General features: G+C 40.3%; 1 protein-coding gene across 5 annotated transcripts in view; it reads right to left on the bottom strand.

Moving 5' to 3' along the window:
- lrch1 (leucine-rich repeats and calponin homology (CH) domain containing 1) overlaps window positions 1-17828 on the bottom strand; it is an 81235-nt gene that overhangs the window by 43973 nt on the left and 19434 nt on the right. For all 5 annotated transcript variants that reach the window (XM_047600086.1, XM_047600085.1, XM_047600087.1 and 2 more), the window contains exon 2: window positions 4847-4991. In XM_047600086.1, coding sequence (XP_047456042.1) covers window positions 4847-4991 — 145 coding nt within the window. The remainder of the gene's footprint in view (window positions 1-4846; window positions 4992-17828) is intronic.

The following is a 17828-nucleotide window of genomic DNA, read 5'->3' as shown; positions in this document are numbered from 1 at the left end:
TCTTGTCATCTCTACTTAATTTGATCAGACGTTCTTGTTTTCCCCACAGCATCGACTGTCAATATTATTGCATTTCTTATGGTTATCTTAATATTTCTTTGCTGTAACTTCAAAATATGTTTATTTGCCTCTTGCACTAACACCTCCAATTCCATGGCATCAAGTCTCTGGCGACAGCAGGCACAAAAACCTCATTTAAATAGGGCGGTCTCTACCACTATTGCACCTCATCTGCAACATCAACAACACATGCAATCTATAAGCGTGCTCACTCAGTTTAGTGCATCTTATTTGGATGTTAGTAAATCAGGAGCTAAGTTAAACAGCACTTCTCTCCACAATATTTCCTGTCAAAGTAACCGTGGCAAAACTACAACATTGTTCCTGAACCATTACTACTGATAAATGTGCACATGTACTCTTGAGCAATAAGCCCTGAAGAACGTATAAATATTTTACCACCACATCATTAAAATTAAATATGGAGGTGAACAGTGAATGCATTCGAGATGACAGAAAGGCCCACGCAAAGAAAGAAACCCTAAGTCACGCCACCACTTCCCTTTTAGGCCTCACACATGTTCCTGTGTGTACATACAGTAGGTGTTAACATGCAAACAGAAAAATAAAACAACTTGACATCCAACATGCCTAAAACTTTGAATATGTTAGTTTTATACAACAAAGGCAAAACAAAGGAACCACTCATGTGCAGGAGCTGCTATCAAAGATGTGAAGTAATACAGTAAAGTTAAATGTTTTAAAATTGTTCACTTGGAAAAGACTGTGTCAAATAACGTGATGGAAACCATTTTTTAATTGTTAAAAATCTATGACGATAATAATAGGGCTGTCAAAGTTACCAAGTTATCAACTAATTAAAACTGATTTTTCCGGCATGTATTTTTTTTCACACTTTTTTTGCACGATCTGTTACTATGAAGAAAAACTGTGGATAGTAAGTAAAATCTCAAGTTCAGCTGTAGTAAGTATTATATCCTGTGGAGGGCACTAATACGCAGAGTCAAAACACCCAAAAAACAAAAGACGGAAAAAGAAAGGAAATGGATAATGAATCTGGATTTAATGTCCATTCATACTGGATGAGTCTATGCATATGCTGAGTTTTGCTAAATTCGTCATTAGGCAGCCAGTGAGAAGAGTGAGACAATGCACTTCCTCTTGGGTGAAATATCACTTTGTCTATTTTTTTTTAATTATTATTATGTTTTATCTATGCAATTTTGTGCCTGTGAATCACTTTGGCCATTTTGCATAAATAAGCCTGTCTGAATAAAAGCAAACCAAACACCTCTGATCTTTAATCTCCGACCCAGAAAACACACTTATATGCTTACACCTACAAACACATTTTCTACCACAAAGCCTCTGAAACCCCCCTTTGACTCAGCTCTGAAAATAACATTCAGGAAACACTGATGTGAGTCGATCCAGCTGTTCACACACACACGCTCAGACAATGAAAAAGTAGTGACACATATTAGTTCCTTCATGGTAGAAAAGCTCCAGAGCTCACACATTGATAGGACTGGGTATCAATGATATCCTGAAAACATTTGTTTAAAGATATTTCAATTTTGAAAGAATCTCTATTGTGGTTCTTTTTCTTTTTTTTTTACTGATGTGTTGAGAAACACTGAATGCAGAAGCTTAGTGCATGAGACAATCAGCTAGACAACATGCACACACCATAAGTTATCATAATGTGGATCCTGATCTCCACATTAGCTTGCTGTGTTAGTATGCTAACATTTGATTTATAGGGCGTAACTGACGTGCAGCTCCCAGACATGAAACTACGCGTCATGGCAACGAAGAGCTGTGATTGGTCAACTTGGTAGTAGCGTGTTTCTGCTTTAGTATTTCCGGTTGCTTCTCCATCCACACAACTTTCTAAATGATTGTTTTGAATCAAAATAGATGGAACACATCGAGGGCAGTTTGAAAATACAAGTTAAGTTTCAGCTGCAATTGTTGAGTGAAGCAGGAAACAAAAATTAACCCAACTGGTAGAAAAGACACAGCACCAACTAGTGTTTGGGAGGTGTTGTTGCAGAGCAAGCCAGACTGACGAGTATAAATCACTTACCCTGGCGTCGGCTACGTGCATAGCTTACAGCATTATGTCACTCAGCATCTTAAACAAGCCTTAAGGGATGGCTGATGTTACCAAAAGTGAATGTGATCAGTGATAATTTTTTTCAGTTTTCTATTCCCACATCTAATCACCTAAGCAGACTTCTCGAAATGAAAAGGCAACGACACAACATTCTGTAATCACACTTTAAAACTCTTAAATATCATCGGTCCACACACGCAGGACGCCTTTGTCTCTCGCTCTGAAAGATTTTGTTTATCAATCGTGCTTCACGTTTTGTTTTTCTATATTTCGACCAAATAAAAACTATTTTCACACGGGAAATTTGCTTTTGGAAATGGCAGTTATTGCCCTCTGGCGTGTGGAGTTTAGAAGTCAGAGTTTGTAAAATAACAACTGAGTCAACTCGAAAAAACACACATTCAGCAATCTTTGCCTTCAGCTTATCAAGTCAAAAGTTACTAGTGTTGCAAAAAAGTACAGATGAGTGTTTCAGGCGTGACAGTGAGCTGTTTTGACTTTAAAGAAACTAAAAATAAAGCTTCTTTATTCCTTGAGAGGAAGGCAGCGCGTCCTTCCTGTTCTGACATGATAGACTGTGTGTGTGTGTGTGTGCATGTGTGTGTGTGTATGTGCTCGTGTGCTCGTGTGCTCGTGTACAGCTCACTTTCTGAGGACCAGTTTTTAGTTTGACATCATCAGAGTGAGGACATTTGTGCAAAGTAAGGACGGTTTGGCCAGTCCTCCTTTCTTTCTAAAGATGTTTGACGGTCTGAGACTTGGGTTTAGGGTAAAGGTTACAAGCAGGTTATGGCTCTCTGGATTTATTCAAAGGTTGCACTAGTGCTACTGCAAAATAAAAATATTGGTGAAAAAGAAAAATCTGTTGTCTAATTTTAATATACAATAAGTGTACCATCATTGGGTAGAGAGTGTATGGAGGAGAGCAAGCAGGCAACTGAGGCCAAACTGTGTCTGCAGTGCTCTCATAGCAAAGTGTGCCTTGTACTAGAGGCTGCTAACTGTAATGAAACACGCCATGTTCCAAGCACATCTAAAAGTGCTACCTCAGGCCGATGAAACAGAAAGCAAAGCTGAAACAAGAACTACTGTATGCGGTCAGCCGAATCTTGGATAAGAACACATAAAGAGAAGAATTTCAACTGTACAAACTGTGCAACAGCTTTAACAAACTTGAAAAAAGTGCAAACTGCAGAATTAAAAAAAAAAAAAAAAAAAAAAAACCTGAATAGGCAGGTTGATTTATTCTAACATCAGCAGCCTTTTGAAAGAACGGAGGTTTGACCAGTCCACTCTTCAGGTCATCAACAAAGTGAAAGCGTTAAAAAAAAAGACCTCCGGATAAACGAAAGGACGGGCAGGAGGCATGGGATGCACCATGCTGTCCATTGTTTACCTCGCAGTGCACTTAAATATTCAATGGTGACGTTGTCAACACAATGACGTATGAGAGGGAGGAAAAAACAGGCACACAGCTCTCGCAGTGGGAGGTTGGATCCAGGACTGCTGGCAGTGTGAAAGCACACAAAGCCGCGTCAACCTGGGTCTGTAAATCCCGCGTTGACCTGCTATTTTCTATGTGAAGGCGGTATAACGCTGCACTGAACACCAGCTCTGTGTGTGTGTGCACTGAACACAGACGTGACCTCTACCATCAAAACAGCACAGTAAGAAATACACACAGACACACACAGACACAAACACAGGGACGCACCTGCAGTGACTCAACAGGGGCAGTTCTGCGACCTGAGGCGAGTTACAATATCAAATCTGCTCACATTAAAAGGATAACAATGAGTGATGCTGCGTTCAGGAGAAACAAACCCAACAGAAGATTCTCACTCATGTGTCTTTCTGTCTTGCCACAACATTATGACCACTGACAGGAGAAGTAAATAACATTAACCATCTTTTGACAATTCAGTGTTCTAATGGGAAATGTCTGGACCTGGTATTCATTCATGATCTTACTTAGACGTGTAGCACCCTCCTAGACCAGACCAGACACCCCCACCTCATAGTAATGACACTCCTTGATGGCAGCAGCCATCCCCAAGAATCAAGGTGTTGACCTGGCCTCCAAATTCACTAGATCCCAAACTAATTAAGTATCTGTGTGATGATCCACAGAGGCCTCTCCTCTCAACCCACAGGACCCAAAGACCCCACTAACAACATTCTGTTTCCAGACACCCTCAGAAGGCCCATGTCCATTCTGTGATGAGTCACAACTGTCTTGGAGGCACAAGAAAGACCTAGTATTAATATCTGCAAGGCGGTCATAATGTTATGCCTGATCAGTGTACATTCTGTATTTTGCGAACAGAAACTGGAAGCACTTAGATCAGCTGAGAAGCTGAAGAAAAGAAGAGCTGTCTTCTGCTGAATCATACTGGTGGTGATAATGTTATGCCTGATCGGTGCATCATCTTCCAAGTGGCAGCAGTTAAAAGTCAAACCCTACGGGGCAAGTTCTGGTTCTTAAGACATGCTGTACAAAAGGGCTGGGTTTAAAAGCACAATCTGATCTGACAAAACTGATACTGATTCTTAAAATCTTTGTATTCAAAAATAGGTGCACATATTTTCAGACATACACGTGAGAAGGTCCACTAATAACGCAACAAACAAAAAAACACAACAGTACAGAAGATCCAGAGTGAAGGTGATCTCATGGCGACAGCAAGTGTGTGAATGTGTGTGTACCTGAGATTTAGGGAGGTGAGCGACTGCAGACTGATGACGCTGTCTGGAATGGTCCTGATGCAGTTGTGATAGAGGTTTAGCGTTTCCAAGGCGACCAGGTGGCAGATCTCTGAGGGGACGTCTGCCAGACGGTTCTTTGACAGGTCTGTAAGGGAAAACAAAAAAAAAAAAAACAAGAAGAATTTAAGATGAGATCAAACGAAACAGATTTTGTGTTTCTATTTTCACGTTGCCAATTCAGAACAAAGAAGATCCACCAGGATCAGTGAGGTTTGTCTGATTGTTGGTTGGAGGTCGTTGTGCATCTTCAGAGTAGTCAGCCCTCTTCCTCTGACCAATGTGAAACCCTTTGCTGCTGCCATTGTTGGTTACATCATGGTTATGTTTTGCGTATCGTGTACTTAGCAGTGCTTGTGTGCATGTGTGACAAAGTGAAACGAGCCAAATCCACCTCCTCCAACCATACCACGCCAGTGTACTGTACTCAGGTACAGTACTGTTGCACTCACACTAGCATACAGAATCCAGAATTTAGAGGGAAAGCATGCTTGGGTATGGAACGGTTGCCCAGTGTGAGGTCCTCAATGGTAGAATATAGTAAACACCAACTTAGCACTGAAATTAATTTAGTGAAAAACAACTTTTGATGAATTAAAGGATGCACAATAATTATCAGCCCAATATCAGGAACTTATGACATCATTCCTATAAGTCCGATAACATATGATATATATTTTTGTCACCACTGCGGTGTGAGTCATCATTTTAATCAGGCGCTCTCTCTCCTACATGAGACCTGCACAGCCTGCAGTGAATGATGCGTTCAGGTGGTGTCAGTATAATCAGAAAAAACAACCTTCTGCCTGAAAAAATGCATTACTCCCTCATGTTGGAAAACTACTCGTCAACAGTGCATTGTTTATTTTTTAGAACTTGTGGAATGCACTTTTTCACTTTATTTACTTTTAAACCTGATGCAAAGTATTTCAGGTCTAGAGGCCTTTATTATTTGGTGATGTTCATTTGAAATATGAAACAGTTTTGTTTGACCCTGATCTTTTAGCAAATGTTTGCTTGCTAATAGTTTTTCATCTGAAAAAATGAATATCCTCATTTTAAGAGTCAAAACGGTTTGTTCTTTAGTCTTTCTTATCTCCAGGTATGTTATCGGTTATCAGTATCAGTATCGACCTTTGGAAGCAGACAGTTAGCGGTTATGGTATCGGTTTCAAAAAAAGTTACTGTGCATCCCTAATGAACAGTATCATGAGGCAAAACATAAAACTTTGTGTTAAATTCATGTTAAATCACTTAAGAGTAACTGGAAATCAGGAAACTGCTTCTCATTTTTGAAGAAATGCTCTTATGTTCATTTAGTGGCATTAAGTGTCCACAGAGGGAGCAGAAGAGGAACTTCAGTCTGAGGTAAGACGTCAGACTCAAGGAAGACAATACTGGAGGACAGAGTTTGGAGTGGGGGCAGAGGTCAGCAGCTCGAGGCCAGGACTGATGACGTTACATCCTGCTGTAGCTCGGCAACAACAATATCAGCTCCAGTTATCAGCGGCAGCCAAATAAGGCCGAGAAATGTCAGGCCGATTATTCCACATTGTTCTGCCGAGGCTGAAACACTTCTTAAAGTGCCTCTTAAAAAAAACAAAACAAAACAAAAAAAAACACTCACACACACACACACTTTGTTTTCTTAATGGAGCAAGAACAGGACAAGAGGTCACTTCCTCCGGGCACAACAATCACGGAAAAGGTGTGTTGTACTTTTATTTTTTCAGTGTTTTGAGTCAAAGCAAAGTCTTAAGAGAAAACCACGACTCAGATGAACCTTGTTTACTGTTCATCTGTCTCCTGAGACATGAGGAGACATAAGAACTGGATCACCTGAGGGTATGGACACTATTACCTGGATCGATTTGATTCACAACATCCAGATTCCATTAAATATCACTGCAATTACCAAAATTTCAGAGTTTCCCATCTTTCATGTGTCTTTGCCTTTTAGTGCAGCTCGTCTCTGTCTTCATAGGCATGTCTTCAAATACAGTATATTGTTTCAAAATCCAATCAGCTTTCAGGGCTGATGGTGCTCTCAGAGTTGAATCTTCTGTCACACTTCCTTGGAGACCGCACAGCGTTCAGTGTTTGCTACTGCTGCTGTGTAGCTATTACCTGAGTGTACTGAGTGTATTCTATCTTTATTTTTCATTTTTGGTGGCAAATCAAGGTGGTAGTATGGAATGATGATCCTCTCTGCCACTTGGGCAAACATTCAAATTACCCTGGCCTGACAGACTGTATCATTGTAGAAGCTTCAGCTCATAAACAAGTGTTGGTCTACTCCCATAAAGACCGATCTCTGAAGGGCAGAGATTTTTGTTCATTTTTTTCAATCAAACAAATCAAATGTGTTGTTACACGATCGTTAATGGAAGCGCATACGTGAATTATCCATGCGTCATGTTTGGGAAATTGCACCGATCAGGACTGTGTTTATATACAGTTTGTATAACAACATCCCACTGTTTTTTAACGATCATGGCAGCGCACTGGCAAGACCATGCCGCCGATTGTTTATCTGCAATGTACGCAATGACGTATGAGGTAGGAAAAAACATTCACGCAGCTCTCACAGAGGGAGGTCCGACCCAGTACTTCTGCCGATGTGGAAGCACACCAAAGGCGAGTCCACCCGGATATAAAAATGCTGGGTCTACCTGGGATTTCCAATGGGAAGGAGGTATTATACTGGTCAGGATATTTCAGAAACACATATAAGACCATCTTGACTGTGACATTTGCCTCCTGAACAGCCAATCAGAGTGACACACTTTAAGGCTGACCTGGCTTAAGAGCACCTTAAGGGTCCAACTAGTGGCAACAACGTGGAACGCTCTTCAAAAACTATCATCATCACGACTCAGCTTCCTGACACTAATACGTTTCTGTTGTCAGGTTTGTCAACGACCTGACAACAGAATGAGAAATGACAAAGAAAAAGCTTATCTCTATTCTCTCTGTATTTGTTCAGTAAAGCAGAGACCAGACAGTGACACTGCACAGCTTCAGATCTGACTGTACAGTCATTCCTGGGCCAGAAAAGCAGCACTGTTCCCGTCAGTGAAAATCACAGACCCATCTGAGCATCAACAGCACGGGCAGTGTTGCATCATGGGCCGCGCGGTCACAGGAAGTGCTATTTAAAACAAAGTGACTAGAAAACAAAGGGCCAGTCAGTCCTGCTTTCATCCTCCATGCAAACAGCAGCAGTCTGACTCAACTACACACAGCTAATACTCGCACAGCGTGTGTTCTCTTAAACCACTAAAATAAAATTAAAAAAGCAGAAAGCAGTGACCTTAATGACATTAAACACATCTCCATCTCACTGACACACATCTGTCAGGTAACATTTAAACGTTTCTGCACATGTCGCCATGTGAGGTGACACAAGCTTCAGGTCATTTACCCCATGACACACACTCTTTCTTCTCTCTCCTACGACCAGGGCTACAGCTCCCTGAACATGGATGTGGTCAAGATCACATTTTTATGAAATGTTTTCCGTTTCTGTTTTTGTGTCTGTGCATGTTCACTTCATCACATCCTAATCTCTGAATGAGATGTGAAAGATAGTGGTGGTTGAGGTTTGCAGGATATCCAGGTTTCTGAATGCTGCTGACTAGGTGGCTTTTCTTTTTTTTTTTGGTTCAAACCAGTCTTCATTTAAAAGAGCCAATATTAGTTGGTAAAATATGTGCCCTTTTTCTATTTCCTATTGTTGGAAATCAAAATAAAAGCTTCAATTCTCAGAGCACCGTCAAGCTCTGTAAGTTGATGCGCGTCAGCATTTTAGCTTTAAAAACTGTCGACGACTGAGAAGAGCTGCAACGAGATGTGAAACCCAGGCTAAGATATTGTGGAAATACGACAAATCTCTGGATGACAACATTAGTGTTGTGAAATATCTCTGAATGGATCGATAGTCAATCGAATCGGGACCTTGTGAACGGCAACTGAATCAGTTGTGGAAAGTAGTAGCACTCAGCCATAAACTCTGCTAGCATTAGTCTGCTAGTGGTAGTTGTATTTCAGGACTGACATGTCATGACAGCGTGGGCTTCATCTTTAGTGAAGTATTTCCACACACTTCACCAACTACTGCTAGTTTGCTGCAACGACCCACTGGACTTCTCACCTGTCTTCTAGGAGGTGTCCATGTTGTTATTGTCACGTGATCAGAAGTCGACATGATGATTAAAGCGTCATGGCACAGCAGTCAAGTCGACTAGTCGGTACACGCCCTGACAGGAGTTTTACTATTTGAGATTTGAGACACTTGAAACACCTACTACACTGACTTAAGACAGGAAATATGACATGAAAATGCAACACATCTAAATATGTCTTTTGGGGAGTCTAGCCACAAACCAATCAGCTCCTCTGGCCTCTGGGATTCTGCTACTTACTCATGTCTAAACCTCAAAGCTCTCAGAGTTAGAGTTGGAGGCCAAATATCCAGTTAACGTGTTTGAACTTGCGGTATATCTGATGGCAGCCGAGACAAACATCCAGAGCAGGCAGTTGTTTGAATCTCAGCAGCTCACGAGGACGTTTAACCAGCAGCATCTCGTGTTTTAGACAGAAAAACTTCAACCTCACAGTCCTGTGAACACAACGCACAACTCATTTATTCTGAAGCTGCAAACACACGAGACTGTCTCCAGTACAAGTATGTGAATCAGCTTGCGCCCTCTTTTCAGTTAGTTACTCTCTTCTAAAGCCATTGTGCTGCATTTAGCAAAGTAAATCTTCTTAGTTTTTGGAGTTTAGTTTAGCAGCTGGTTTGTATTTTGAAATCTAATCTTCCTAAAGTTCTTTGACAGCCTCTTGTATATATGATGACACTTCAATATATCCACTGTTTTAACGCCTTTAAAGCAACACTTTAAGGCAATGACACTGAAGAAGCTGCAAAAAATATCAGATTTCCGTACAACTCAGTCAGTCAGATGAAGTGATAAAACAGAAAGCTACAAAGTCCTGCTGCTGTAAATACAAACAGCGCAAACACCACACCCTGTGAAGGAGACGCAAGGCTTCCTGTGATAATAGCAACCCTTTGCTTCTTTTATGAATCAGGAAATGGCCTCATCACGGTGATGGTGACGGATCATGACGTTGCAGAGGTGCGACCTTTGATCAGTTGAAAGGAGGTGAACGATGCCTTTTTACTTCAACTACTTCAACCTGAATCAGAAAAAGTTGTTGCAGTAACTGCACAGCAGAAATACATTTTTTTGGACCCTAGTTGAAGGATTATGATGTAAATGACCTCAAAGGGGGCAGAGACCATGCTCTTTATAGTCCTTTATGTATAAATATGTGTTTTTATTTACTAGAAGCCTTTTTTTATTGGACCACTTCAGGGTAAAGTGCATCCTCACAAGTTACATTGTGTTTTTATTCACTCATTATTTCCACCATTGATGCACGTTTCAAACTAAAAGCCTCTCAGCTGCTGAGAGAATACAGTCCTTCCTGTTCCTGGCAGCTGTTTAGTCCTGAAAAATTCTTGAGGAAGTGTTGAGTTTCACTGACAGCGGTTTAACACCACAATAGAAGCAACTGGATATAAATGTTGCAGGATGGAGATTATTACATGACTGTGGTTGCATCATTATGCATTATTCCTATTTTAACAAACCAAGCAGCAGCAGCAGAGAAGGAAAAATTAAGCAATTGTGGAAGTTATTAAAAACTTGCAATTCCTCTTATGACCACCTAAAGTTGGTTAATCTTGTTAAAATGTTGAAATAAATGTTACAGGGTAGCATAAGCAACTGCTTTGGCTTTGATGTCAATTTCTCTGTCATGAAAACTCTACAGGGGAGATGTTTTATATAATTCAGGTGTTTAAATCATATCAAGGCTTGATGTTATGCATAATTGAAGACAGAACCAATGAGTGACATTTCGGTGTCCTCAGGTCATTAGACTTTTTTCTTTTCACCCTGCACCACTTTGACCTCATTTGAATTTGAACCGCAGTGCCAAGATGGCAGCAACCACAGACACCACACTGAACTTTAAACTCAGGTCAGAGTAATCCCAAGTTGCCAATTGTTGGGGTTAATTCTATGGGGATCTTCCTTCCTATCCCCTCACGACCAACATTTAAATGTTGGCATGAAATTACAAAACTGTATAAGCTGTTTATTGTGGTTCTAGTTGACTTGTTGAGATGCATGTGACCATGATGTGAACTGTGGGACATCAGATCCTGGTACAAAGACCTGTACTATACAAACAGTCAAGACACTGCAGGAATGTGGAGGCTGAGCGGCTGAGACAAAAGAATGTTTTCTTGCCCACTGATTTACACAGAGCTCTGTTATTTAACTACACTACAGAAGGAGAGGGAAGGAAGAGAGAGGAGATGAAAGAGATAAAGAACAGAAGTTGGGGATGGCACCGTTAAATTCATTAAAGAAGATGAGGATGAATAAGATGGGTTAAAATTTATGTGAGGATAAAAACTATGATGAAATCTTAACGAGACAAAACAAGACTAGTATGTTCTTATGATAAAATCTTATTTAAATATCGAATATTCAAAATACATTATCTCTTGGTATGAGCTGTCTTTCTAAATGTACGTCCCAGTCATATGACAGGATAAGGGCCGTTTGCCTACCTGATCGCAGGCAGTTGACGGTAGCCTACAAAAACTAGCAAGCTGCAATGAGCCTTGTGCCTGCAAATTAGGTGGAAGATAGTACTTGAAGTAGGGATGTCCCAATCGGTTATCGGGCCAGATGCAGAAATTTTTAAAATGATAGGATGGGACCTGTATTGGGCTTCAACCATGCTTGATCTATTTTTAATTTTTAAACTTCGGTCTGATATAAACCAAAACTTCCTGTGGTGTCAAAACTGTAACATTTCTGGAGGACAGAACACAGATTTGTTGAAGCTCCTGGAGCCAGAAAGAGTTACCTTCTCCTCGCTACATTAGCTCTGACAGCACAATTCTAGACAGATATTCTAATCCCCATCCATGGTGCACATGTGATAACCGAGAATAGAAGTAAGATAAGTCTTGATGAATCTCCAGTGGAAGATATTTTGTTTATATATGTTTATATATGATTGCATGATTATATCAGGACTCAGATCATCCGATACTGAATATTAAAAGATCAGGGAGACGAAAAACTTGATTTGTATGTCTCTCATCACCCTGCTTATTATGCAGTATCCACTGTGGTAAGTAAGCATACTATGAAGTGAGAATTCAAATTTCTGCAGTACATATATATTTATTTATATTTAATTAAACTGGTCAAAAGAGACAAGATATCTGAAAACAACATTATCACAACTTTAAGTATTCTTTTTTGAGAATGAGGACTTCATTTTGTATGTAACTGCTTTGACCTGTGACCTATGTTTCACATAAAGGGTTATTAACAAGAGATTTAACCCACTCAACCACAGCACCAGAGCATGTTCTAAGGCAGAGTGGGAATGAAAAAGCAGCCATTATCCATTTCACAAGTCAGTATACTATGAAAATTATTTAGAAGCTGATATTTTAAGGCTATCATGACGTTGCTTCAACTTTATAAACATGTCCCTAGGGTTAGGATTAGGGATATGTCCCATTATTCTGTCATCTGGATTTAACATACTTCATTGCTGTCGTTTACAGAGGTGACAACCTAGCTAAATTATTTCAGTTGAAAACTTTTGTTTAAGGCTTAATGTGTTTTTTCATTGGCTCAGTTGGAATCTGTAGAAGTTTGCTAATAGTCATAAACTTTTTGGGGCCACTATACACATAAAAATGTCTGAGGTGAAATTACGCATGCCTCTTATTCATGTCAGCAATTTGTTGTGTTTTTATTGGCTGAAGATGCCTGAGGATGTTTCTCATGTTACCGGAGTCCCTCTGCCAACTGATGTTTTAAATCTAAATTCTGCAGAGTCAGGTTGTGTCTGCCTGTAAACCTCTAAAGTAAGTATACACTCTGAGTGAGCATGTGTTGCAGCTGCATCCTCTGGTCGTACAGGAAAAGTTAAGACTCCTCCCTGCAGTACGGTAATGACAGGCTAAGTCTTTACACCACACACACAAACACACACATTAGAACAAGAATAGCACAGAGCTACACTGACAAACCAGAGAGCGCTGTCTCAGAACAAAACCTGTAGTGTTCAAATCCTTAATGGTGACATCTGGAACAAACAGTGAAGAGTGGCGGGAGATTAGGAGGGCTGAAAGAGAAAGAAAGAATCAAAAGAATAATAAGGAGATAAACTGAAGGGTCAGGGATTATAGAGCTCAGCAAAAGCCAGAGCTAACGCTGCGGTGGATCTGTGGTTACTGCTACACACACATAACTACTCACACATGTAAATGAAACTCCACTTTTCTGACTCCTACAATTGCTAACAGTGCTATGCAGATAGAACAAATACAGAAGCTTTACCTAAACAATATAATGTAATGCACTGATCTTGTATATGAATGGCCACTGGGCCCAATGGACTTACATTATCACAGCAATCCCATAAAATATAATAAGTACATTTTAGATTTTAAACAACTTTGACACTTCTTTTAGTCATGTCTAGTCATCATTGTCCAAAATACATGGCTGAATATTGATTTGATTAATAATGAGATCAAGATTAGGGCTAATATTTAAGTGAATTGTTTTTATTATTATTATATTAATTAAAGCTGTCCTGGATGTATTTCCACCACTAGAGGGCAAAAAACACCACAGTGATACAATGTTTCCCGTTTTTAATGTTTATTTTTCTGATATATGCAAGGCCAAAATTTACTACACTTTCAGTCTGCATTGGTCTCCATCATCTCCTGAGAAAATGTTTTCTGTATGCTCTCGCTGTCTGTGTGTACTGTAAACCTTGCATTGACATATTGTATGGCAGCGGCTGAAATCAGCAGCCTTGCAAGAACAATGACAGGGCTGTGTTTGTAATAATAGGGATATTTTCCATTGTCACATGATAGCAATAACAAACCACGTCCTTTTCTTGCGAGTGAAGACATTCTGACTGATCATCACTTCGGGAAATACCATGAGAGAGCTGGTAGGGTGTTAAGACTCCGTTTTAGGGTCAAGGAGGGCCCTCACAGACACAGGAGTGCATGTGGTATTCTTGTCCTCACCACTTGCTGACTACAAAGGAAACAGCTGGATCTCAGACGGGTGGAGTGGGTCGGGGATGCTGTGGGTGCTCTTGGGAGGAAAACTTGCTGCCTCAAACTAACTTTGTGCTGATGAGGACAATGATGATGATAAGAATCTGCTTTGTTTTGGCAGCTGCTGGCTTCCAGCATTGATATGATACAACAAGAGTAGAGTCTTGGCAGTGATGTCTGACAACCGCCAATTAAGTTATTAATACCACTTGACACTTATTAATAGCGATGTCCCAATGAAGTTTCTTTGCCTCCTGATCCTAATATAATCTAATCTGCGTGACTGGATTAATTCCAATAAATAGGGCTGTCAAAAATAATGCAGCTGAGCTAAGTTAAGGTTCCTCCAGAATCTGCAATAGACAGTAAAACCTTGTGTTCTCCACTCCAGAAATGTTCTGGTCATCAAATGCTGCCATAAACTCCCCAACCCTCTAGTGATGATTTTTCACATTGATGCTGTCTCCAGGAAACTTTTCTCTTTTTTTAAATTCATCACTCAGTGTTTGTTGCAGCCTTTGTGTAAGTGTACACTACGTATTGTAAATCAAGTTGGTAGTACTGAACGAACACCTACTAACACCTCACTAAACATCAACGTTGCATAATTTACAAATTGCTGACTGACTGGCTTCATTGTCTAGAGTGAAGTACTCGCACACATGTTTAGTCACATGATTTTGCTTCTTCTTCAATTTGTGACAGCTCTGATGCTAGCCAACTGACACCAAAACAGAAGAAGAGGTAGTCGTCTTGTTTTGTTTTTTTGGCAGCTTTGACGCTAACATTTTTAAGTTACAAGGATGTGGTTTTGGTTTATGGCAGACCTAAAATAAATAACTATAAAAGATCAGACTTGGCTGAAGCCCCATAATGATCCGATCCTTTTTGAAAAGCCTGTTTCGGCCCAGATGCCAATTGGGATATCCCTGATAATAAGTCAAGGCTAAAAGTTATTTCAACTTTTAAAAAGTTCAAATTTACAGGTAAGGTTACAAATGTCTCTTTATCTTTACATGGTTTATTCTGTCCATGTGTTGATTAGTTCTTTCTCCAATATTAACAAGTCATTTCTAACGGTCACTTGTATGTACAGGTTGGCCAGTGTCAAAATCGTCAGGAAAATATTTCTTAATATAATCAACTAATCCAACCAGCTAAGTGCAAAGACACAGAAGAGCACGACAAAGTCAAAAGTGAAGAAAAAAATGATATAAAAACAGAACAAAGCTGGATGATGATGATGGTAGTAGAAGTCACCATGACAACCATGTGAGACCTTCAGCATGGATGCATGTCGTTCAAACCTGTGTGTGGGTGATGCTGTACGCATCAGCGGCTGCACAAATATGTGTGCGCACACATTTTTATCTTGGGGCAAAAAAAAAGTGAATATTTGCGGGCGGCCCAAGCATTTCCAGCTCTAAACATAGATGAACTGTGTGTGTGTGTGTGTGTGAGAATGGCTGGTCCTCCCACAGGAATCGTACATGACCCACTTCTCGACCCACGTCCATCTGCCCCCATCTCGCTCTACACATTCATGAAAAGGCTCGTTAAAAGACATGAGATTGGCTTTATAAGGTCGGTTTGTGGCAGGAAATACACCAACACACACACATACCAAAGTGTTTTCCTGCACTAGTGGAACATTCCTCATAAAACACAGCTGAGATTTCTATTGATAGAAGAAGTGATTCTGAGATTTACAAATCATCCACAGTGACTTAACAGCGAAGCGTAGCCCTGAGGCTGATCATTTCCACACGTTACTAAGAAACCGCGTTTTCTGCTTCTCTGATCTATTCCTGATCACTAGTGTGTGTCGGGAAAAATAAAGACTCCTACACGATTTTCCTCCCAACACTTGGCTTGAACACTAAATGACCTATATAATGAGGGAAACTAAATATGAATAATAAATAAATAAGATTAATAGAATAAAATGTTCTTGTGTACCATCTTCTTAACATTATTCAACATTATCAAAGCAGGTCATGGTGCTGCTGGTTTGCGCGGTCGTAGGTGTTTCCGCAAAATTCTTGGGTGGACGTGATATGATGAATGTGGCAAAAATATGCTAATTCACTGGATTTGGTACCACATGTTCATGATGTGAACATGTGGTCTGGAAGCCAAACCAACTACCCGCAAATTCTTTTTGGTGGAGAGTTGTGCTGGAGTCTCTCCGTTCAGAACTAATGTACTAATTTCTATGTCATAAACACATTATTTTATCAAACTGATCTGAAAGAAATCTCCCACTTCAATCTGTCTTGTGGACCCACATTTCAAACACCAAACGACTCCTTGTCTGCTATAGCTAACAGAAATGTGTTGCCTGCTCACTCACAGTTTTGTTGGTTGGTCTGGAGTCTCTCCACTGGGAACTGAATATATTGTGGCAAAGATTTGCCGGGCCAATCAAATCATTTGGGCAGGGTTTTATGTGGTGATGTACAGAAGAGTAAAGCTCGCTACTCTGTGAGAAGTGACAAATTTTTTCTCTGTGGACTGCGGGAACAAGAAAAATGTTCATTCAGACCAGGTCACCAACTCTGGGAAAATCCTCATAAGGCCCTCCCACTGCAGCATACATCACACAAGGTTAGCATTGATGTATGATTGACAACAAGATTCACCTTGTTGTCTGCCTGCCAGTCGTTTTGACGACCTGTCTGTCAGATCACCTCGTTCATTCTGCATGCACCACAGCATACAGCATGGCGATCTCAGCCGGGGAGAGGTTAGCGGTCACACTATGAATATTAGCATCTGGGACCTCACAGAGTGGCCGTTATCATTTCTGCTTTTCTGTATTAACCACACCAATTACTGACCAATCACAGAATAGTTGCAGGACACCACACAGGAAAAACGTTCTGCCCCGCTGATACGTCGACAACAAGCTGAGAAAAGCCCTCAATGAGATGTCATTTAGTTCTGAACAATTTTCTCGCTTCTCGTGGAGTATGTAACAGCCTTACAGCACACGCTTCATCTGAGCTACTTGGGATTAAATTTGATTACAGCAAATTCGGCTGTGATCGGGTGTACGACTGTCCGATTGTGCGCAGAGGCATTTTTTTCCTTTGTATTTATTGAAACACGCCTCATAATGCAAGAATTCCAAGAAGAGGTCAGAATAGGTTTTCAGTCTCTTTCTACCAAACTACACGTTTCTCCTGTTATAATGGAACTTGTGCTTCATTGTAGATAATTTATGTGGTTAGGGACTTCCCTCACAATAATGAGCAGGATAATTCTGTCAATTTGCGCACTGACCAAAGATCAACCTTTCTGCCCAAATGTTTGGCTCATAATTTGACTCGCTGGAACAGAATTTGAGGCTGAGGAGAGACGTGAGTCATGCAGCAAGTTTAACAGTGGTCACACGGACTCATAAAGCTCACCAAGGCATAACTCAGCTCAAATCTGACCACACAAGGGTACACTCTTATTTGCGCAGCCCGTTGTGAATAAACAGCCATAAATCTGCATGGAAAACAGTTTTAGTATTCTAGGGGTTAGCCGAGTTTTCTTAAGAATTACATTAATCCATTCATATATGAATATGTTCATGGACAGATTACAAACAGGAGTTTTAAATGGGGGGGGAAAAAAATAAATAAATAAATAAAAACTGAGCTCCAGTTGAAGCCAAAAGGAAAACTGACTGAATTGTGCAATACTTCCTGTTTAAATTCCTCAAGGCATTATGGGAACCGGGTA

This window comes from Mugil cephalus, chromosome 12, assembly GCF_022458985.1.
Source record: "Mugil cephalus isolate CIBA_MC_2020 chromosome 12, CIBA_Mcephalus_1.1, whole genome shotgun sequence".
Taxonomy (NCBI): Eukaryota; Metazoa; Chordata; class Actinopteri; order Mugiliformes; family Mugilidae; genus Mugil; species Mugil cephalus.
The sequence above is the reverse complement of the archived record's forward strand: the minus strand, read 5'-3'. Positions and strand labels throughout refer to the sequence as shown.